The following is a 24,330-nucleotide window of genomic DNA, read 5'->3' on the forward strand; positions in this document are numbered from 1 at the left end:
GTGCAAAAGTTTGATGCCATGTGTATCATTTGGTTTTCAAACTGATTCAAAACAGAATAAGGTGTCCCCATCTGTTTTTCTTAAATATTGGTGGCCCAGTTTTTGACCAACCTTTTATAATGTAGAAAATCCTGCCTTACCAAATGATAGGATGCAATTAGTTGTCTTTGTGCTCTTCCCCAATTTTGCACAATTTTGCAGTCCTTTTGCAATTATCTGCCCCTTTCTATGTGGAAGGCTAAGGTAAGAATTTGAAGAATAGCAGTTTTGAGCTATTCTGGTCATACCCGTTTCAACACAAACATAGCTCTCTTTAGAGTTTCGCTTGCACAAATTGTTCCATTTTGGGTCCTTTGTAAGATCTGTCTTCATTTCCTCTGTCACTATTAGACTGCCATATTTTCTTGTCCTTTTTTGGCCAAGCGTCATCATTTTCTTCCCCCTGGTGGAACAGTAGCTGCTCTTTCAAGCTCTGATGTTAATTTCCTTTCTCGAATCCCAGCATCTCTTTCCAATTTTGAAGGGAGATTTGATCTCTCAGCACCCTGCCACTGTGTCTGTGTTTTCTTGAGGGTCTTCGTGGCTGCTTCCAGTGCAAGATCTGATTTCTGATGCAAATTGGAAAGCAAACAAGCAGTTAATTCTGTGCATCTTTGTATCTTCCTATAAACACGCCTGCCACCACATTTTTACCCCCTAAGCACTCTTCCTTAACATACTTCTGTTTGTCACAGATTGATTTGCTCAACAGAATTATTGGTAGTTGATTCTAGGAGTGAATTTTCTCTGGTGTCTGTTTGTAAAAATAAATCTCACTTCTCCGTGTCTTTCTTTACTTAACTTGTTTCTATTGTCATCAAATATTTATTTAATGAGTCTATAAAGGATCTTCAGTGCTCTTTGGGGATAAAATCCAAGACTGACATCTAACGTGTCCATTTTAGTAAAGATGCAGTTAACTTAAATAGTGTAAATGGAAGGTGTATCTATGGACCAGTCATTCTGCTATAATCATGCATTACAATTATACGTTAGGGACACCTGCCTTGAGGAGTTGGGAAATTAAGGGTCATGTTCACCTTCGCTGTCATCTGCCTCTGTCAGAGCAGTGGCCCACCTCTTCTGTTGTCTGTGAAATGGAATAACGGTTTTTCTTTTCTTAGGCACCTGGTGGTTGTATCGACCACATGGAATCATGAATGTGGCAGTGTGGTCATCCCATTCTTGCCCTGGGAGGACCCCAGTCTGGGGTTGTTCCGCCCTGCTCGGCCTCTGCAGCCTGGGCTTCAGTCCTCCTTTGTGCTTTTCATGCTGCAGTGAACTTGAGTCCATGTGCATGGACTTAGAGGCCTTCTTGCTGGGTCCCTCCCTCTCTGGGTTTGTGTTCTCGGAAGTCCTCTAACTGCCGCTTGAGACTGGAGCCATCTTCCCAGCCACATCTTTAAATGTTCTTTCCTACAAATTCTCTCTTGTCCTTCCTGATATGAAAGAACCTCTGAATGATCATGGTCCTCCATCACTTTAGTGATCCCTGGTCCTCCATCACCTTAGTGATCTCTGGTCCTCCATCACTTTAGTGATCCCTGGTCCTCCATCACCTTAATGATCCCTGGTCCTCCATCACCTTAGTGATGCGTGGTCCTCCATCACCTTAGTGATCTCTGGTCCTCCATCACCTTAGTGATGTGTGGTCCTCCATCACCTTAGTGATCTCTGGTCCTCTATCACCTTAGTGATCTCTGGTCCTCCATACCATAGTGATCTCTGGTCCTCCATCACTTTAGTGATCCCTGGTCTTCCATCACCTTAGTGATCCCTGGTCCTCCATCATCTTAGTGATCCATGGTCCTCCATCACCTTAGTGATCCCTGGTCCTCCATCATCTTAGTGATCTCTGGTCCTCCATCACCTTAGTGATCTCTGGTCCTCCATCACCTTAGTGATCTCTGGTCCTCCATCACCTTAGTGATCTCTGGTCCTCCATCACTTTAATGATCCCTGGTCCTCCATCACCTTAATGATCCCTGGTCCTCCATCACCTTAGTGATGTGTGGTCCTCCATCACCTTAGTGATCTCTGGTCCTCCATCACCTTAGTGATCCCTGGTCCTCCATCACCTTAATGATCCTTAGTCCTCCATCACCTTAGTGATCTCTGGTCCTCCATCACCTTAGTGATCTCTGGTCCTCCATCACCTTAGTGATCCCTGGTCCTCCATCACCTTAATGATCCCTGGTCCTCCATCACCTTAGTGATGCGTGGTCCTCCATCACCTTAGTGATCTCTGGTCCTCCATCACCTTAGTGATGCATGGTCCTCCATCACCTTAGTGATCTCTGGTCCTCCATCACCTTAGTAATCATGGTCCTCCATCACCTTAGTGATCTCTGGTCCTCCATCACCTTAGTTATCCATGGTCCTCCATTGTTACAATGGTGAGTTGTCATTGGTCACATATGTGTCCTGTATTGTTAACAAGATTAAAATTGAGAGTCAGGATTCTGATGCTTTCCTCTCAGTGTCCACACAGCACAGAACGCTGGTATGGATTTGAGGTTGCTGGATGCTGACTGGAGGGTCTTTCATAAATCAGGCAAACCCTCAACCTCAGTTTCCTTACTTGCATAGTACTTTGAGTGATCTGTGGGCCTGGGTAGAAATGTCAGTTGGCCATCCTTCAGTCTTACTACAGATAGTTAAGGAGTGGCCACCCTAGGCAGCTGGCTGCCAGGCCCCTGCTTCTGTAATAAGGTCAATGTGCTTGCCGCGTGGTTATGGAGACCAGTGCACAAGTATGTGCTGTCCAGGTGGTTTCCTGCAAGGGAGGGTTGTGGGCATTCAGTGAACAGCTAGCAAGCCAAGAATGGTGGGCGAGAGGGAGAACTGGCACACTGGGGAGCAGTGCGTCTTCATGGACAAGTGACAAGAGTCTGCTGGGAGGGTGGGCAGGACATGCCCCCTGAGAACGTGCACTCAAGTCCAGGAGCCTACTGTGTGTGGGGCCGGGGTGGTCGTGTGTACCAGACCTGGTGCGCAGAGCAGGTGACATGCAGGCAGAGAGGCCCTTTGGTTGTGTGGAAATGACTGTAGAGAACTGGGCTCCTCAGGAGAGAGGCAGGTAGAAACCAGGGGAGCATGGACTTCAGAACCAGCTGATGCCAGGACAGGCAAGGAAGATGGCCCCGGCAGGGGGGCTTTCCTGCCCTTCAGGCTGTGGTGGTGGCATCACCAGGAAGATTGAAAATCCAGTCCCCGTCATCACGACCTGAAGTTCTGATTCTGTAGGTCTGGGTGGGGCTTGGGGTCTGTGCTTTAGGAAGCTTGCCAGGTGATTCTCATGCTGGGTCAGTGACCCACCCTTTACTCAGAGGATTGTATGCTGGATTGTAAATGCTGGATTGTAAACCCAGGGAGTGATCAGATAGATTTGCATGTCCTCTGTTTGTCCAGGCAGACAGCTCATGGATAGCTCTGTTCAGAGTCTCAAAAGGATCCATAAGTTCCATTGAGCTTAAGAATCACTGAGCTAGAAAAAAATAATGTAAAATAATGAGAACAGTGCTGTAGCCAGAACGTGGGAGAGCAGTAACTTTTTTTTTTTGGTGTGTGTACTGAGTTGCTCAGACTCTTTGCAACCCTATGGACTGTAGCCCGCCAGGCTCTTCTGTCCATGGGCTGCTGCAGGCAAGAATACTGGAGTAGGTTGCCATGCCCTCCTCCAGGAGATCTTCCCAACCCAGGGATCAAACCCTTAGCTCCTGTGTCTCCTGCATTGCAGGTGGATTCTTTACCTGCTGAGCTATCGAGGAAGCCAAGAAACATTTTGTGATATGGGGGAAGTTTACATTTACAGGAACCTAACTGTAACACGTGAGGAGAGGGAAATCTTGTCACCCTCTTTGTATTAATAAGTCAGGATTTATGTTTGGGTGAATATCTCAGGATTTAAAGGAGATACAAGGTATGATGGATCTAGAGATTTCATAATTTATCTATAATAGGTTTTTTTTTTTTTTCCTAGAGACAGTTTTTTTTTTCCCCCTGACCTAATTAAATCATCTGGTTTCCCCTGAGTTTTATTTTTTTAATTTTGAAGTTAGCAATGTATTAAAGTTCCATGGAATGGAGGTCTTCACTGAGAATTTTTAGTAACAGTGCCAGAAGTTGCTCTCCTGCAGTGAAGGTCATGTCTACATTTGTTTGATAAGCATCTTTCTGAAATATATGAAGAAAAAATTGACATTGATGCAACCTGGTTTTTACTCCCAGCCCAAGAGCTTTCATGTTAGTCAAGTGTACAGGTGAAAAGTGGTACCTCCTCCCTCTTTTCTTCCTGAACCTGAGGAGAAGTGGGCATCTGGTTGATCTTGGCAACATAAGTGCCACGAATGGTATGCATTAACTCTGAGGGGAAGGGAGGTCTGATCAGGGATGTATTTCCCAGCTGGTCAAGGCTGAGGTATCCACTTTTTACTGCAGTTGTTCTTGACAGTGAGGTTCGGCTCCTGAAGCCCCATATTTAATCGTTGGCTTAAACGTTACAGAAATTAAACTCGTCTGTGATGTTTCCTTTAGGCAAACATCTGGTCCCATGAAGGGTTACTCTTTTTAAGCCCAGTCAATATCCTATTGATCCACAAGGGTTTTATTCTCTATTCATGGGGTACCCACTGCTATGTGAGATGTTTTCTGTATGGCCAAGTGCCAAGGCCAACAGTTAGCGTACTGAAGAGCATCCCATAAGAAAGAGAAACCCAGGCCACGTGTGATTAAGTGCAAAATTACACACTCAGATTATTCAAAACAGCTCCACACAACACTTTAACTAATCCCAGTGATCACAGCTTCTTAAGATAACTCATCCAGATTGAAAACAAAATGTCTCATGAGAAGCAGAATTCTCCACTCTCCTGCATTTATATTAAAAATATCCCAATGAATCATTTCTAAAGCAAATAGGGCTCATCCCAGGCATATTATGGAGTCATTGACCTTGATATTACCTTCTTTTTTGGAACATTTCCCCATCAGCATTTTCCATTTCTAATGTTACCTTTATCAAGATAAGAAATATCTCACATTTTACTATTTGTACTTGTGGATTTTTTGCTTAGGCTGCACATGATAGGTCTCAATAAACATACTTTTTGGAGAGGGTATCGTTAGAGAACCAGTTGTATGAATATGTGTTGGTTAGTGTTTGCTTGAGTTTTAGATATTGAATCTCTTTGACTGAAGAATATCCACTGGTTCAGATAATTTTAGACATGAGTCTGCAGATGCCGCAGATAGGGTCTACTGAGGAGAGTCCTACTAAAATTATATTGGTTGTTCTCAAATGATTCTTTCAGCACAGATGATGTAATCTTTGGCAGGGGGTTTACTTGAATAGGAACAACACCCCAGATCAGTCCTAGCCCGCATAGGGCTGAGAATGGTGAGTGCCTAGTCCTGTGATTTTGTGTCTCTGTTCTTCCCAGCCCTCACATACACATTCACATCAATGGGGCTTCTTCTTCCTCCTCATTTCCTTGTCCTTAACCTTCTCTTCTCTCTTTAACCTTGGCCTCAGCCATCCTTTCACTTACATTACTTAACATGATTTTATTTCATTTTATATTATAATCACCTCCCCCCCCCCCCCCCCAGCCAGACACCTTGGATATACACCAACACATTTAAACCTCCATTGTGTTCCTGATAAAGAAGTATTTTATTTAAGAGAAGAGCAAGAAGTAACAGAATGTATACTTTTACAATGGAAATACAGCTGACCCTTGAGTGACATGAGCTGGGGGCTGGTTAGGGGCACTGACCCTATACACACTTGGAAACCCAGGTATGATTTATGGTGGGCCCTCCGTATCCGGGGATCATCTGTATATGAGGTTCATCTATATCTCTGGTCCCCTAGATTCAACTAGCCAGGCCAGATCATGTAGTGCTGTAGTAATTGCTGTCATTGTTTAGTTGCTGAGACATGTCCAACTCTTTGTGACCCCATGGACTATATAGCCCACCAGGTTCCGCTGTCCATGGGATTCTCCAGGTGAGAATACTGGAGCGGGTTGCCATTTTCTTCTCCAGGGGATCTTATCCACCCAGGGATCAAACCCATGTCTCCTGCATTGGCAGGCAGATTCTTTACCCCTGAGCCACTGGGGAAATTGTAGTATTTACTACTGGAAAAAAAATCCAGGTAGAAGTGGACCCACACAGTTCAAACCTGTGTTGTTCAAGGCTCCACTGTATTATCTTAGGGATCGTTTTGACCTGGATTTGTTAAACACTGTTAAATAGTTTTTGATCATACAAATCTTTTTAAAGTTGGAACCCCAACATTTAAAGTAAATGTAAGTTGAACATAGCAGGTTGAGTCAGGGTTTTAGAAAGACCTGGAGTGGGTCTGGAAGAACCTTTACAACCAAAGGGTTCTGAGGATCACAGTGTGAAACACCAGCAGTCTAGTTCCTCCAAGCTGTTATACAGATCAGGATGCTAGAGAAAGGGAGCCGACCTTGACTTGTTTACCTGATAGGAAGGCAGGTAACTGGATAGATAGGTAGATAGCATAATATGTATGTGTATGTATATAAACATGCACTTATATACAAAGTTGTTTAATCCTTATAATGTGCTAGAAGGTAGTTGAATACAGCTGAATAGATGAGAAAAGCTCCTAAGTTGACAGAGTGGGAACTCACCTTAGGTCTTTCTGGTGGCAAATGTACACTCTTTGCCTCATATCTCCACACTGCCAGCTGGCGGTTTTCCTGAAGCTGCACAGGCACACACAGAACTGGGCCGTCCCAGACCCCCTGCCTCCTGGTCCAGGGCTGCCCCTTTAAACCGCCTTTTCGCTTTGGTCCGTACCTATGGAAAGAATACATCGTATATTGAGGAAACAGTTTAAAAAGAAAGACCCTCCAGTTGTGTTGCCCTTGAGAAGGGTTAATGTGCTTAGTTCCCTGTGTTTAACAACTATCTGGTCATGTAGAATGATGGGGGAGAATCACCGTGCCTTCTGTGCTCTGTATGTCTCGTTCTTAGAGAATTTTGCACGGAGTTTTGCAGCTTCCCAATTTTAAACGTTATATGATGAATTAGTTTTCTTCAAAGTGTACTTTCTTTATGGCCTGAGAATTGAAGTTTGATGTTGAATAAGTATTCACCGCTTTTATGTTTCATAAATTTGAAAGATACAGAACATGTAATCATTAACATTCTTTTTATGTTTGGAACATAAAATCAAACACGAGCGATTGAAGCATTAAACCAGAGTTCCAGTACAATACCCAGAAAATCCCTTGGCTTTTTTGTTGACTTACGCTGAGGTCTGCCAAATAACAGCCTTGTTATGCAGAATCTTAGAATAACACGCCCTGGATAGCTCAGCTTCTTGCCTTTTGTTGAGGACTCCAGTTTTCTTTTTCTCTGGCCCGTTTGAGGACAGGATGTCTTCAGGATGAATTTTCAGTTCTTTCTCTTGGCTCCTGTACAGTATTCATCTTTCTCCTTTGTAACTGCTTTCTGTTCCCCTAGTGACCTTCCTGAAGGATCGAGGCATCTTTATCATCGTCCACGTCTTCCCTGTAGCCTTCATTTCTCCTCCACACAGGGTCCAACATAACGACCAGCACAGAGTGAGATGAGAAAAGAGATCCCAGGACTCAGATCAGAGAGGTGGGAGCTTCCAAAAGCAGCATGTCTTCTTCCCTTGGTGCAGCCACAGTACTTAGAGTGTAGAGTCCATTTGTATATGTTTTTCTGCTTTGCAAATAAGTTCACCTGTACCATTTTTCTAGATTCCACATATAAGCAGTATTATATGACACCTTTTTATGATTTACTTCACTTTTCATGACTTACTTAGCTCTTTATGATAATCTCTATCTATGTCTCTGCAAATGGCACTATTCCATTCTTTTTTATATCAGAGTAATATTCCATTGTACATAGAGTCACAGATATAGAGAACAAATGTATGGATACCAAAGGGAGAAAGTGAGTGGGATGAATTGGGAGTTTGGGATTGACATATACACACTATTGATACTATGTATAAAATAGGTAACTAATGAGAACCTGCTGTATAGTACAGACACCTCTACTCAGTGCTCTTTGGTGACCTAAATGGGAAGGGACTTTTAAAAAGAGATGATATGTGTATATGTATAAATGATCCACATTGCTGTACAGCGGAAACTAACACAGCATTGTAAAGCACCTATGTGTGTTCAGTTGCTGTCATGTCTGATTCTTTGCAGCCTCATGAACTGTGGCCCACCAGACTCCTCTGTCCATGAGATTTTCCAACAAGAACACTGGAGTGGGTTGCCGTTTCCTTACCAGGGAGCTTCCTGACCCAGGGTTTGAACCCCCATTTCCTGAATTGGCAGGTGTGTTCTTTACCACTGAGCCACCAGGGAAGCCCCCAAACACCTATACTCCAATAAAATTTTTTTAAAGTATTTCTTTGTCAATGTTTCTGATGAAGATAGAAAAGTAAACAGCTTTCTGTCTTGCTTTTGTTACAAAAATCTTTACGAGATTCTGTTGAACCCATCAGGTTTATAAGGAGTAGCAGGCATCTTTGTAGGACTGGAAATGCAGAGATGACAAGAGATTCCCAGGCCCATAGAAGCTCACAGTCCAGCAGAGAAGACACAGAGGCCACAGTCGTATTGGCTTGTGGGCAGTATGACCTGTGACCTGAATATCTCACAGTGATGGTACCCAGGAAGCAGTGATTGATTTTTATCCCTGAAACAGGCCCCCAGGAGAGGTGACCTGTGAGCTAGGATTTGAACAGCCATGAATGGAGTCTGGCATCAGACCCTGGGATGGGGATGTAGGGACTAACATGGGACACACGGGCAGCAGCATCGCTTAGGTGGGTCTACATACAGTCAGGAATTGCAGGATTATAAGAGCTGACTCACTGGAAAAGACCCTGATGCTGGGAAAGACTGAGTGTAGGAGGAGAAGGAGATGAAGGAGGATGAGATGATTGGATGGCCATCACCGACTGAAAGGACGTGAGTTTGAGCAAACTCCAGTAGATGGTGAAGGACAGGGAAGCCTGGCATGCTGCAATCCATGGGGTCATAAAGAGCCAGACAAGACTGAGTGACTGAATTACAAACAACTCTGGAAGGGAAATGGTGGCAGGAAATGAAGATAAATAGGTAGATGGGGGTCAAGTCTGGAAAACCTCCTTGGTCACGTGATAATATTTGCACATTATCCTATGCGCAGCGAGCTGCCCTGGAGTCGTTTAAACAGGGAGTTTGAACAGCCGTTTTTAGCCGTGTGTTTTATGAAAGGCCAGCTTGTTGGCTGTGTGTGGGATAAACTGGAGAGGGCAGAGTCCAGACACAAGAGGGTGGGCCAAGTTCAGTGGGAATGTGAGCTGCAACTCCAGGTGTGGTGTGCCCAGGATAGGAGTTGCATAGGAGAGAGTTTCAGGAAATTGTTTGGAAGGGAAGGTGTTGGTAGGACTCGTGGTTGACTCACAGGGTTTTGGCTTGAGCCTCTGGCTTGTGGTCCATCAGCCAGCATTGGCAGCATCCACACAAAACTGCCTGGCACTTTTATTTCCTGTTTTGGATCCCATGCCCACGCATGGCCATGGTCCCTTTTGATGTTCATCATCTTATCCTAACAGTGAGTGCACTTTCTCATCTGCCAACAAGTCCACCCTCTTCTGGGGGGATGGATAATAAACATTATGAAAGTGTCATGTCTTCTGTAGGCATAAATAAATCCTCCAGGATGTGCTCAGGGGCAGAATTGCCTCCTGGACATCCTTCAGGAACTTCTAGGCGGAGGACCAGCATCCTGTGTCTCAAAGGCTGCACATCTTTAAACACGAGGGTGATACTGAGCCCAGTGAGATGCGTGCACTTAGGAGGTGTGCAGGATGAAGGAGCAGTGACTGATGTTCACCCACTGAGGCACCTGCTTTTGAAGTTCCTGGACTGAAGGAAAGACTTCTATTTTCATGATTGAAACCATGTATGCTAATTGTACCTATGATGTGTGTATTTCCTTTTTACGCACAATCTGTGACATGTCCAAAGATAGAAGAGGTAGCTGACAGGTCCAGGACTTCATGAATCCGGGCCTCAGTTTCCAGTTGAGTTGAGTGAGCCTTACAAGTTCCCAGTTTTTGTTGTAGAATAATTTCTCCTAACAACAGGAAATTGGGATGAACGTTTTACCAAGAGGATAGAGGAAATTGTATTGACTTTTTCCTTATACATGATTTGATTCTATCCAACAAATGGGATATGTAGAAAAAAATGTTCATGGAGGGAAATATATTTAGTTGAGTTTGGGTTAATCAGTGAAAATAAACCATTGGCTGGCTGTTTTAAGCTGGATAATACAGCTTGGCTGTACTGCCTGTGGGTGAGTTCTGGAGTTTATTTTATCAGCTGTCCCAGATAATGATTTTATGCTAATAAAATCATCAAGAGATGGATTTGTAAATCATACTAAACTGGCAGGAGCATTACAGGGCATAAAATTAAATTCTGTCCTTTATTAATTTCCTGGGTCTCTCTGACCAGCACCCAGGATCGTTCTCCACCTGGGGTATCTCTTCTTGTTGAGTAGTTCCACTTAAGAGAAAAATTACAGATAGAGAGTTTCTTAGCATGAAATTAGAAAATAGAATTCAGCACTTTGATCAAGCAGTGTTATTCTGTTGCCCTTATTCACCTGAGAGACATTTATGACTTAAAAAGACTTATTTAGAGCAGTGATCTCTGAAAGCCTTTCTCCACGCCCTTTGAGGCATATAATACACAATCTGTTGATGTATGGAAGAAAATAATTGAACTTCAATTAAATTTATTTTGTAGTTTGTACTTTAAAAGGTCAATTATATGTGCATCTAATAATCTGAATATGTGGAGTACTACATGATATAATTTATAAATACAATGAGATGGTTGTACCTTTTTTTATTTATGTTTTAAAAATCTTGATATTCAGAATGTCTATTTAGCTTTATAAAATGAAGCATAGTTAAGTTATAATGTTGTGGTTCATGTGTACAGCAAAGTGATTCAGTTATATAATATATATATATTTATATAATATATATTCTTTTCCAGATTCTTTTCCGTTATAGGTTAATACAAGATATTGCGTACAGTTCCCTGTTCTATAGGGGAGATGCTATACAGTAGGTCCCTGTGCTGTCTAGTAGGTCCTTGTTGTTTATCTATTTTATATATAATAGTGTGTATACATTAATCCCAAACTCCTAATTTATCCTGCCACCCCCCCTTCTTTCCCCTTTGGTAACAGTAAATTTGTTCTCTATGTCCGTGAGTCTATTTCTGTTTTGTAAATAAGTTCATTTGTATTTCTTTTTTAGATTCCACATATATGTGATAACATGTATCATCTTCTCTGTCTGACTTACTTCGCTCTCTATGACAATCAGTAGGGCCATCCATATTGCTGCAAATGGCATTATTTTATTCTTTTTTATGACTGGATAAAAGGTTGTGGTTTTTCAAGAATCTGAAGTTATCTTTACCTTCCTGAACCTGTTTGAAACTACTGATCTAGAGCACTTTTCTAGAATGGGTCAAAGATTAGTTTGTTCTGAGACCTTTTTTCCTAAGAACACAGATTCCTGAAGATTCTGGTTAAATAGGTCAGACTAGAACAATGGTTATCAAACCTAAGTGTGCATCAGAATTATCTAGGGGTCAGGCAGAGGATGAGACGGTTAGATAGCATCACCGACTCAACAGACATGCGTTTGAGCAAACTCCAGGAGATAGTGGAGGACAGGGGAGCCTGGCGTGCTGCAGTTCATGGGGTTACTAAGAGTCAGACACGACTTGGCAACTGAACAACAACTGGCTTGCTAAAGCACAGAGTGCTGATTCTGGCCCCACCCCAGAGTTTCTGATTCTGTAAGTCGGAGGTGGGGCCTGGGTATTTCTAAGTAGAGGGAACCACTCTGAGAACCTCAGGCCCCACCTGGGACTCAGGACACAGGTGGTTCCAGAGACGAGGTGATAACTGCTGATCTGGATTTTTCAATCTACCCTGGCCAGTTCTTGCAGATATTTTTCATCATTTAGTTTTCTTTTCCTACCCCTGTTGCATTGGTAGAAGCAGACAGCTCCTTTTCACATTGTATTTTTCAATATCGGTGTGGAGGATAGAAGCACCAGTGTGATATTCAGGGAGATTCGAATTTGCAAAGAATTCGTATGAGTGATTTAATTAAGTCCTCTCTGAGCTACTTATCTGTACATGGAAAACTGAGACAGTCAGGTCACTAATGATTTGGCTGCATCTGTACAATATTTTGGAATGGAAATAACACTATTAACCCACTTAAAAAAACAGATTTTGAGATGAGTAGGAAAAATTCATGGTTGTGTTTTACAATCAGCTCTTTTTAAAAAATAAGGAACCAATAGATTGATATGAAATGAAGAATGTGATGTGATAAGCTATAGCAACTTTAAGAACAAAACAACTCATTTCCTTTGAGCTATATAAAGTACATCCACTGGCAGATAGCACTACTTATGACAGAGTGTGGCATCAGCCATTTAAATGCCTGTGCAGTGTGTAAAAGCCGCTTGCTAGATTAAATTATGTAGAAGTGCATTCTATAATGCTTACTGTCCGATTCACTAACCATCAGTGGGGCATTCAGAGTTTAAGAGGCATTATATACTTTCGTTGTTGGCAGGCAATTAAATGCAGAAGTCACTGGGATTGATTTAGAAGAGGAAAGCAGTGGCTTAGCTATATTGGTGCAGATTTTTTTCCCCACTCTTAAAACAATTATGTATATTATAGCTCGCTTCTGTTTATCCTTTGAAAATGTAGTTTACAGCCGTTTATCTCACAGCTCTAAATTTGAAATAAATGGAAAGGACCACCTGAGATTACATGTATTTTAGGAAAATAGAACATATAACATTAATTCACTTAGTTTTTGATTTGCCCTCTCTGTAGAGAGTCCCATTTAATACTTTATGCATTTGATAAAGGCTGCCTTAAATGGGGTCATTCTGTATTTAGAACAAATGAGAAAAATGTTCCAGAAATCTCCTCGAGGAGTATTACAGTCTTTTTACAAAATGACTTTAAAAGGACTGTAATTATAACAAGGAGAATGATTGCCAGAGTATATAAGTCAGTTTAACCTGTTAAAGTCAGAGCAGTTGAAAATGTATGTGTATCTTCAGTTCAGTTCAGTTCAGTCACTCAGTCGTGTCTGACTCTTTGTGACCCCATGAGTCGCAGCACGCCAGGCCTCCCTGTCTATCACCATCTCCCGGAGTTCACTCAAACTCACGTCCATCGAGTCGGTGATGCCATCCAGCCATCTCATCCTCTGTCATCCCCTTCTCCTCCTGCCCCCAATCCCTCCCAGAATCAGAGTCTTTTCCAATGAGTCAACTCTTCACATGAGGAGGCCAAAGTACTGGAGTTTCAGCTTTAGCATCAGTCCTTCCAAAGAACACCCAGGACTGATCTCCTTTAGAATGGACTGGTTGGATCTCCTTGCAGTCCAAGGCATTCTCAAGAGTCTTCTCCAACACCACAGTTCAAAAGCATCCATTCTTCAGCGCTCAGCTTTCTTCACAGTCCAACTCTCACACCCATACATGACCACTGGAAAAACCATAGCCTTGACTAGATGGACCTTTATTGGCAAAGTAATGTCTCTGCTTTTGAATATGCTATCTAGGTTGGTCATAACTTTCCTTTCACGGAGTAAGCGTCTTTTAATTTCATGGCTGCAATCACCATCTGCAGTGATTTGGAGCCCCCCAAAATAAAGTCTGACACTGTTTCCACTGTTTGCCCATCTATTTCCCATGAAGTGATGGGACCAGATGCCATGATCTTAGTTTTCTGAATGGTGAGCTTTAAGCCAACTTTTCCACTCCTCTTTCACTTTCATCAAGAGGCTTTTAGTTCCTCTTCACTTTCTGCCAAAAGGGTGGTGTTATCTGCATATCTGAGGCTATTGATATTTCTCCCGGCAATCTTGATTCCAGCTTGTGCTTCTTCCAGCCCAGCGTTTCTCATGATGTACTCTGCATATAAGTTAAATAAGCAGGGTGACAATATACAGCCTTGATGTACTCCTTTTCCTATTTGGAATCAGTCTGTTGTTCCATGTCCAGTTCTAACTGTTGCTTCCTGACCTGCATACAGGTTTCTCAAAAGGCATGTCAGGTGGTCTGGTATTTGCATATCTTGAAGAATTTTCCACAGTTTATTGTGATCCACAGAGTCAAAAACTTTGGCATAGTCAATAAAGCAGAAATAGATGTTTTTCTGAAACTCTCTTGCTTTTTTGATGATCCAGCGGATGTTGGCAGAAATTAACATTTGGTTGTTCTCCATTAGCTCCTTAGAAATGGTACTTTCAGGAGCTTATTTACAATGCAATTCATGTAACAGTTATTACATAAATATTTCAGGTTGTTATTTACTTACTTTATGGAGGTGGGTTAAGGATGAGGATGAAATGTTAGTTGCTTAGTCCTGTCCGACTCTTTGCAATCCCCTGGACTGTAGCCCACTAGGCTCCTCCGTCCATGGGATTTCCCAGGTAAGAATACTGCAGTGGGTTGCCATTCCCTTCTTCAGGGCATCTTCCAGACCCAGGGACTGAACCTGGATCTCCTGCATTGCAGGCAGATTCGTTACCGTCTGTGCTACCAGAGGAGCCTGAAGGGTGGAGATGTGTAGACTTGAAGGAGTGTGAACTCTGGATGCCGATCTGGCTTGGACTGCTGGCCCCACACCAAGCTCTCTGTGATTTGGGTGAAATGTTTGGCCACGTCAAACTGCCATTTGTAAATATAGGGATGTATCCATAAAGAATATAACAACAGATTAGAATGGGGAGGTTGGCAAATAGGTAGAGTGTTCTGCAGAGTAGAGAAGTAATAGCAAGTGTGTGAGGTGGCCACTGTTCCCGAGCAGAAATGAAATCCTAGGAGAATTTCCCCCCAGAACTGAGATCCAGGATGTGGTGGACAACAGGGAAGTCCCTGTGGGGCCACAGCCGTGGAACTTGGAGGAAGTGTCCTCTAGGGTGGCTGGGAAAGCTATTCATGGGAGGTGAGCCACCAAGAGGTGCAGGGGTGAGTGCTGTCTGTTGGACCCTATTGGCCACCACATGCTGGAGGAGCCAGATAGCTCTGATCTTGTGGATCTGGGGCTCCTGAAGCCGTGTGTGCTGGGAGCCTTCTGGGAGCTCTGCAAGCCCCCTCTTTGCTCCTGCCCTGCCTCTCCAGGACCCTCTGCTGGCCAAGCTTAAAGTCTTGCCAAGTGGAACAGGGCATTTAGTCAGAGGGTCTGCATACATTTTCTCAGAGTAAGTAATGAAAAGTGAATTTAGGGCTGAGAGATAATACACTGATACCTGGGGAAAAAGATACTGATTCTTGAGTTTAGGCTTTGTGAGACAGACATTTGCATGAGGTTTGTTATGTGACGAGTTCTTTGATCAGACATTGAAGCTATCAGCTTCCCAGATGGTGCGAGTGGTGAAGAACCCACCTGCCAGTGCAAGAGATGTAGGAGACATGAGTTTGATCCCTGGGTCAGGAAGATCCCCTGGTGGAGGAAATACTCCAGTATTCTTGCCTGAAGAATCCCATGGACAGAGGAGCCTGGCAGGCTCCATGTAGTCTCAAAGAGTTGGATGCTACTGAAGTAAAGTTATGACCAACCTAGATAATATATTGAAAAGCAGAGATATTACTTTGCCAACAAAGATCCGTCTAGTCAAGGCTGTGGTTTTTCCAGTGGTTAGGTATGGATGTGAGAGTTGGACTGTGAAGAAAGCTGAGCACCGAAGAATGGATGCTTTTGAACTGTGGTGTTGGAGAAGACTCTTGAGAATGCCTTGGACTGCAAGGAGGTCCAACCAGTCCATTCTAAAGGAGATCAGTCCTGGGTGTTCTTTGGAAGGACTGATGCTAAAGCTGAAACTCCAATACTTTGGCCACCTCATGCAAAGAGTTGATTCACTGGAAAAGACCCTGATTCTGGGAGGGATTGGGGGCAGGAGGAGAAGGGGACAACAGAGGATGAGATGGCTGGATCTCATCACCAACTCGAAGGACATGAGTTTGAGTGAACTCCGGGAGATGGTGATGGACAGGGAGGCCTGGTGTGCTGTGACTCATGGGGTTGCAAAGAGTCAGACATGACTGAGCGACTGAACTGAACTGAACTGATCTGAGCTGAAGTGATTTAGCATCCACACACGCATTGAGAGTATAGTCTTATGCTGGTTGTGAGGATTAGATGAAATAATGACTGTCTGTTTTCTGAAGCAGAATCTGGCTAGCATGTAATGGATGTTCAGGAAATTGGGGTCTTTGCAGATCACAGGTCACTTTGCAGATCACAGGGCACTCACATCATAGTGCTGAGTAGTAACCTCAAGCTAAACGAAGGGTCCCAGGTAATGGTTTTTACCCCTACACCTTGAAGGCTACAGGAGCACCTTTTGAAGGATCATAGAGTCAGTTTTCTAAACCCAGACACCACTCTTTCCAAAATCAGATAGAACAGAAATGAAAAAGGCCAGTGTATCTCAGTGGAGATAAATGTGGTTTATGAAGTGTGCATATACATGTGATGGGTTATGGTGTCATGACTATGGGTCACAATCAAAGAATATTTAGATACTGCTCCAGGGAGTGGGTTCTGATCCCTGACGGTTTGGTTTCTTTTGTCTTCTCTCCGGTTCTGGAGCTTTAGTAGGATACAGAGCGATCTTGTGAAAGAATTTTTAAGTTTCCTTTGGGGAAAAAGTGGGCCATCCACTCCATTATAACCTGTGTCTTAATGATGGCGTACTACTCTTGGTCCTACTGAATAATTCTCTGCTGTTCCAAAGAAGGGCTTCCCTGGTGGCTCAGTGGTGAAGAATCTGCCTGCCAGGAGACGTGGGTTTGATCCCTGGGTTGGGAAGGAAATGGTAACCCTTTCCAGTATTCTTGCCTGGGAAATCCCTTGGACAGAGGAGCCTGGTGGGCTACAGTCCACAGGGTCACAAAGAATTGGTCATGACTAAGTGATGGAACAACGGCAGCAAAGAGAGAAGAAAGATAAATTCCCTTCAATATGCAAATGATAATATTTTATTTTCATAAATCATGAATGACCTTTATAGACAACTAGCTTTACTATCTTAATTATTGCCAGAAAGAAAAATAAAAAAGACTTTAACTTTTCTAAAAGCGAAAACCATAATTTGAGAGGAGACTTCATTAACATTTAGCTGGCCTATAGTTTTCAGCCATAATAAAAAAAATGAACACGTTCAGTGATTTTGTCGCATTTGGAGCTGATTCATCTTGGAATACATCAGGACAGGGCTGGGTGTTTTTGGAAACAATTGAAATTGTTTTCATTGTTTAAGTGGATATTACAGTTTGAAAAAAAATTAGGCAAAGTTATTGTGGCCAGATTCTGCACAGAGCTTTGGGAAATTCATCATCTGTGTTTCTGAAAAAGCATTTATTGGGTGCCTACCTTAATGGTTTGGTGGCTCAGAGGTTAAAGCATCTGCCTGGAATGCAGGAGACCTGGGTTCGATCCCTGGGTCAGGAAGATCCCCTGGAGAAGGAAATGGCAACCCACTCCAGTACTCTTGCCTGGAGAATCCCATGGAGGGAGGAGCCTGGTAGGCTACAGTCCATGGGGTCGCAAAGAGTCGGACACGACTGAGTGACTTCACTTTCACTTTCACCATGTACAGACCAGCCCTCTGGTGACTCAGACAGTAAAGAATCTGCCTGCAATTCGGGAGACCCAGGTTCAATCCCTGGGTTGGGAAGATCCCCTGGAGAAGGAAATGGCAACCCACTCCAGTATTCTTGCCTGGGAAATCCCATGGACAGAGGAGGCTGGTGGACTACAGTCCTTGGGGTCGCAAAGAGTCGGACATGACTGAGTGAATATCACTTTCACTTCTTTCATTTTCACTTTACCATGTACTTGCTCTCAGGAATATCAAGATGACTAAGAGTTATAATGATCTAAATGCTTTTTGAGGGGATTCCCTGGTGGTCCATTGGTTAGGACTCTGCGTTTTCACTGCCAAGGACGTGGGTTCAAGCCCTGGTTGGGGAACAAAAAGATCCCACAAGCTGGGGCAGCATGGCCAAAATAATAAAAATAAAATAACTTTTGAGAAGAATTCCTAGGCTTCTGGACACCTGTTTCTTTTAAACTCTGAAGTTTTTATAAAACTACAACAAAAAACCCATGGTTCCATCTTATTTCTAGAACCTATGCTTCAGTAATAGCACAGACTGGCTTCAGGCTTTAGTTGAGGAGTAAATATATAAATTCATGGCAGTCCACTAAGACTTTTTTGAGAGAAGCAATATTCATAAAGACCATTTTGAGGGAGGTTACAGTTTTATCCGAGAATGCTCTGAGCTCCCACTTAATCAAGTCTATCTAATTGAAGTTGGATGACATGCTGTCCTGACATGTTACCGAATGGACCCTAGAACCTATGGCTCCATTGCGGTGGTTGCCCCTGAGAACTGTGTTCATTAATGCATGTTGATTGCTTCGTCCTGGTGCCCTGGGAGAGAGGCGCCTCCCTCTGGATGTAGAATTAGGAGTTGTGTTTCTTTCCAGTTTTTAGTTTGGGAGATACTGTCACACAGTGTTAAGAATGTGGGTTTTCAAGGCAGGATGCCTGGGTTCAAGTCTCTGTGTCACTGTCTTCCACCTTTGGAACCTTGTGTGCAAGCTTTCAACCCTTCTGTGCCTCATTTTCTGTAACTGTAAAATGGGGATCATGGTACCTATGTTATCGGGTTAGTGTGAGCTTTGAACAAGTCCTTAGAAATTGTGAAAGCGAGAAAGTAAAAGTGTCTGACTCTTTGCTACCCCACAGACTGTAGCCCACCAGGCTCCACTATCCATGGAATTCTCCAGGCAAGAATATTGGAGTGGGTTGCCATGCCCTTCTCCATTAGTAAATGGAAACCCCTGTTACTAGCTTTAGTATGTATATTATCATCTCATACATACTGTGGATTGTGTAATCAGTCATTATTTCCTCTTGGCACTGGCTGCCCCAAAGCTCAGAGTGAAATATGTGGCCAGTGAATGAGCCTAATGACTTTTAAAAAAATTATTTGGTGAATAATGGTGGAGTCCTCTCCATAATCCTGATATCATCTTATTCTTACTTTTTATCCCCTCTACTTCTCTTGCTTTTCAATTTTCACTTTTCTTTATTTTTATTAATTTAATTGGCATGTTACTGTGTTGCATTGCCTGTCCTGGAACAAGCCACACAGTCGTCATCCTTGTTGTCCATTACGCGGATATTGACACCCCCTAACACTTCCTTTCACATAATAGCTCCTTATTCCTGCACAGGTTCTGTGTTGTATGCAGATTTGCTAAGGAAGAGGCTTTCTCAAGGTATGATGGAGGCGTGTGTGTGTATTGACTTAAGAGAGAGAACAAGAGAGAAGCAGATCACCACCCATCTGGCTTGCATCACCTTTCCTCCATCACGTGTTTCACCTTGAGTTTAGTCCTGATTCCCCTCCTCAAAAGAGAAATAATTTACCTTGACTGATGGATGAATATGGTCCAGCCATGGGCTGTTGGGTGTTGGTCTGATGCCCAGAGTTCTGGAGAAAACTTGGCAATTTGTTGCCAACGGTATTCCTCTACGTGATGGTAAGCTGTCTGTGTTATCCTGAAACTGCAGGTGACTTATTTTTGGAAAGTCTTCATCTTATGATGTTTCTTGGACTTTGCTTCCTTGTCAGATTCTTCACTGGCCCCAAGGCACTCACTTGACAAGCCCAGTAAGCTCTGTTCTTTGCTCTTGTGGTGCCACGGAGAAGCCCACACTCTTCATTTCCCTACAGAGTACATGTTACCATCTCTGATTATTTATTCCAGCCACTTGCAGTGCAGTGAACTCTTGAGAGTCCTTGTAGGAGATACAGATGGTAAGGAAGATTTGTTGTTCAGTCACTCAGTTGTGTCTGACTCTTTGCGACCCCATGGACTGCAACACGCCAGGCTTCCCTGTCCCTCTCTATCTCCCAGAGCTTGCTCAAACTCATGTTCATTGAGTCGCTGATGCCATCCAACCATCTCATCCTCTGTCACCCTCTTCTCCTCCTGCCTTCAATCTTTCCTAGCATCAGGGTCTTTTCCAATGAGTTGACTCTTTGCATCAGATGGCCAAAGTATTGGAGCTTCAGCTTCAGTGTCAGTCCTTCCATTGAATATTCAGAGTTGATTTAAGACCTTAGCTTAAATCTTAGTAAGATTATTAGTAATAGCATTTACTAATTAGTAATAATAATTATTAGTAGTAATAGCTGATATTGGTAGACTTGCTCAACTCTGTTAGACCAGCCATACTTGCTGCCGAACTGACTTATCAGGAACATCAAGTGAGGTACATATTATATTCGTTTCATTGGTAAAGACATTCGAGTTCAGAGAGGCTAAATGATTTGTCTACAAACACAAAGTCAGTGAGACAAGAATAAGGAAGTGCCAGGTGTCTGACCCTGGGACCTGTTCATGTTATGTCTACCCAGAGTTGCCTTGAAATCAAAAAGCTTCACTGTGCTCTCTTGTGTGGGTTATATCCCATTGCTGTTGACCTGACTCTTGCCTTATTTGATCTCAGTGGACCACCTTTGCTGTTTTAGGGTTCTGTGTCTGTTGGATGAAGGCCAGTGATGGGTCCGTAGGTGTGCAGGGGGACATAGGTTGGGGCAACAGGAAATCCAGTCTGTGTCATTTCCCAGTGGTTCCATAGTCCTGTGTGGATTCTCTGTTTTCCTTCAAGTGGTAAAAACAGCTTTATATAATAGGGAAATTATATCCTTGTACCAGCATTGTATTAGTCATTGGGGTTTGCTTCAGCCATACCAGCTCTCACCAATGTATTTGCTTATTGGAGAAGGAAATGGCAACCCACTCCAGTATTCTTGCCTGGAGAATCCCAGGGACAGAGGAGCCTAGTGGGCTGCCATCTATGGGGTCGCACAGAGTTGGACACGACTGAAGTGACTTAGCAGCAGCAGCAGTGCCAAGAATTGGTTCCTAAACCAGATCTTTAACCAGCCTTCAGTTGTTTTGCTGATGTCCCAAGCTATTTCTCACTGCTTGAGATTGCACGGCAGGACTTTCATCAAAGTACTTTGTGCTTCCATTGGGGGTCCCTTTTCTGTCAAAATTCATGCTTCTTTCTTTCTTTTGAATATTACAAGTGCTACTGCTGTTTGGGTTTATTCCTGCAGCAGTAAAGCTATTTTCTATATCAAAATTAGGGCTTGCAACCAAGAGAAAATATTTCTCATAAATGTTTGCATAGTCTTCTAACATTTCTTACCCGAAATTGTAAAGTTGTTAGTATTACGTGCTTGAAACAAAGCCACTCTGTTTCTGAACTTGTTAAAGCTGAATAAGAGGGAAATATAAATTACCAGTTGTTGTCAAGGTGAAGTATTGAGTTAATGCTGTGTCTTTATAATGAGTTTTCTGTTCCCAACAGAATCTTTAATTGGGCAGTTCTGTTAAAAGTGTTACAGAAGATGGTGTCCAGGGCCACTGGAGCTAGTGACTTAATAGAAAGAGTGAAAGAGGAGGGACACTTCTTAAAATGGCCCAAGGTCCCTTGAACATCTTTTATCAGTGATTTGGAGGCCGACAGCAAGCATGCTTCATCAAACTTGCAGATAACCCAGACCTAGGTAGGATAACTTAACACCCGAATGACAAAATCAGGATTGCAGAAGCTCTCACCAGGCTGGAGAGATGTACTGACAACAGAGATGGGGTTTAGAAAGGGAAAATGTAGAAAGTCACCTCCCTTATTGCAGAGGGTAGAAGTGGCTTGATGGCAGTGGTATGAGGAAATGTGTGGGATTCCGGGATGGGCCAGCGCTCAGCTCAGGCTGTTGGCAGAGCAAGAGGTCGAGGGAAGTAGTCAGTCGAATTGGGGCTGCAGTACTGGGAGTCCCTGGTTTAGATGAGTGCTGATAAACGCGGCAGTGTTTAGAACACCTGCCTTCATGGTGAAGGTCTGAGAGCCTTTTATTGGGAGGGAGGGAGGAGAGCAAAGCATGTTTTGCCTGGAGAAGCAAAAACATAGAACTTGACAGCTCTTTTTAAATAGCTTTCTTGTATAAGAATGGGGATTTTTCACTGTTTCTTCACAGGGAAGAGCTAAGATAGATGGGTAAGCTAAGATAGATGCAGGAAGCTGCATTTGGGCCTTTTTAAAGGAATCCTCTACAATCAGAGGGATGTTTTCTAAATTCTGGGTGCCCACCTGTTCAGATGGCTTCCCAGATTCTGCTTGCTGATAAAAAGGGTGCTGGAGGTGCAGGTTCTATGCCTGAGTTGGGAAGATCCCCTGGAGATAGAAGTGGCTACCCACTCCAGTATTCTTGCTTGGAGAATCCCATGGACAGAGGAGCCTGATGAGTCAGACAGGAGCGGGCACACACGCACCTGTTCGGAAGCTGTCTGTCTGTCTAGAAGGTTGTAGAACTGATGTAAGCAAGTGGATGGAAATTGGACTAGGGGACCCTATGTCTGAGTTTGTGCAACTACTTTATTATTATTATTTTATTTATCTTCTTGCTGCCAAGGCATACAGTACAGCCACAGTGAAATTATATTCTTACACTTGTGTTTTCTTGACCAGACCCTCAGTTTTCATCATTGGCAAGTGATTATAATTAATCTTTTAAATTGACATAATTAATAACATTCTATGATAATGGGCAGTAGAATTTTCATGATAATTAAGATGATTGATATAATCCTTCACTTTGGCAATGTGAAACATTGGGGGAAAGACTTGAGGCTGTAATAACCCAGGGTAACAAGAGGCATTTGAGAGGATGTGAGCGGGACTTTTTGAATCATCAGTGTGTCCCCGGATGCTGAGACAGCGGACCTGCTTTGCATATACTGCATTTTCTTTTGTTCTCTGTTTCTTTATTTAAATAGCTTCATTTTTAGCTTCAACATCCAGCAGATGTTTACCCCATGTTTAATTTTGAATTTATCCTTGCCTTTAAAAATTGTGTGGACTGGAAGCAAATTTATAATCTCTTTTAATTTTGAGACTTCAAATCTCCAAGGTATTAAAGCAAAACCCATTTTTGCGTTAGATTTAGAATAATCCTTAGACAAATATTTTTCAAGCAAGGTCTACAATCTCTACTGGTTTGTCCCTGACCAGCATGCCAGTGTTACGATGGAAGTATTTCTCTTTTCATTTTTTGGACAAATTATCATTTGTTTTTCTTTTGAAGACATGTTGAACACCTAAGATGGTTCTATTAAAGTTTTGAACACAAGGTCAATTATGCCAACTTCATATGAATCTGGAAAATATGAATTACAAATTTGCTTCATTTTTACTTTCAACTGGGCTGCCCCAGTTCTTCGCGGGTAAAGAATCCACCTGTCGCGCAGGAGACACAGGAGACACGGGTTCAGTCCCTGGGTCTGGAAGATTCCCTGGAGGAGGGCATGGCAGCTCACTCCAGTATTTTGGCCTGGAGAATACCATGGCTAGAGGAGCCTGGTGGGCTTCAGTCCAAAGGGTCACAAAGAGTCAGACACAACTGACTGGCTATTATAAAGATGTCAGAGTCTTTTGGGGAAACAATATAATTTAGAATTATTGACAAGGCATGACTAGTACTCAGATAACACTTACTTAGGGTGCAATGGGGTCAGGGTCAAATTGAGTTGAGCATCAACCGTGGGTTTACGGTTCCCTGCAGTCATTGTAGCTTATCCCAGAAGTTTGGTCATTATTAATATCACTCTCCCTTCTTTTACATTTTAGGTGGTTGCCTCTTTGATGAGCCTTACAGCACGTGTGGATACAGTCAGGCTGTAGATGATGACTTCAACTGGGAGCAAGTGAACACCTTGACCAAACCAACCTCTGACCCATGGATGCCATCAGGTTTGCTTTCAGTTTTAAGTTCTCTTTTTAAAAACAAAGGTGCAGAAGAGTCTTAATATCACAGTCAATGTCCCCTGGGTGCTGGTCAAATGAGTGAGGGTGTTGGGTTTTGAGTTTGGTGGCGAAGGCTGGTTATCTTATAAGGATGGTTCAAGAGAACCAATGACAGAGAGTTGACCCTTGAATCTCTACCTTTAAAGTTTAATTAAAGTTTACTTCTTCTATCTTTGGATTCATCCTTGCTAGATTAATGAGCATCACCCAATGGGATCCTTCCCCGGGAAGCAGAAATTATGGGAAATAGATTG

At 43.0% G+C, this 24,330-nt stretch overlaps 1 protein-coding gene across 8 annotated transcripts in view; it reads left to right on the top strand.

Moving 5' to 3' along the window:
• Positions 1 to 24,330, top strand: part of PTPRM (protein tyrosine phosphatase receptor type M) — a 656,058-nt gene that overhangs the window by 140,094 nt on the left and 491,634 nt on the right. For all 8 annotated transcript variants that reach the window (XM_042239325.2, XM_042239328.2, XM_042239326.2 and 5 more), the window contains exon 2: positions 23,900 to 24,022. In XM_042239325.2, the coding sequence (XP_042095259.1) occupies positions 23,900 to 24,022 (123 nt within the window). The remainder of the gene's footprint in view (positions 1 to 23,899; positions 24,023 to 24,330) is intronic.

The sequence above is a fragment of the Ovis aries genome, chromosome 23 (genome assembly GCF_016772045.2).
Source record: "Ovis aries strain OAR_USU_Benz2616 breed Rambouillet chromosome 23, ARS-UI_Ramb_v3.0, whole genome shotgun sequence".
NCBI classification, from domain to species: domain Eukaryota; kingdom Metazoa; phylum Chordata; class Mammalia; order Artiodactyla; family Bovidae; genus Ovis; species Ovis aries.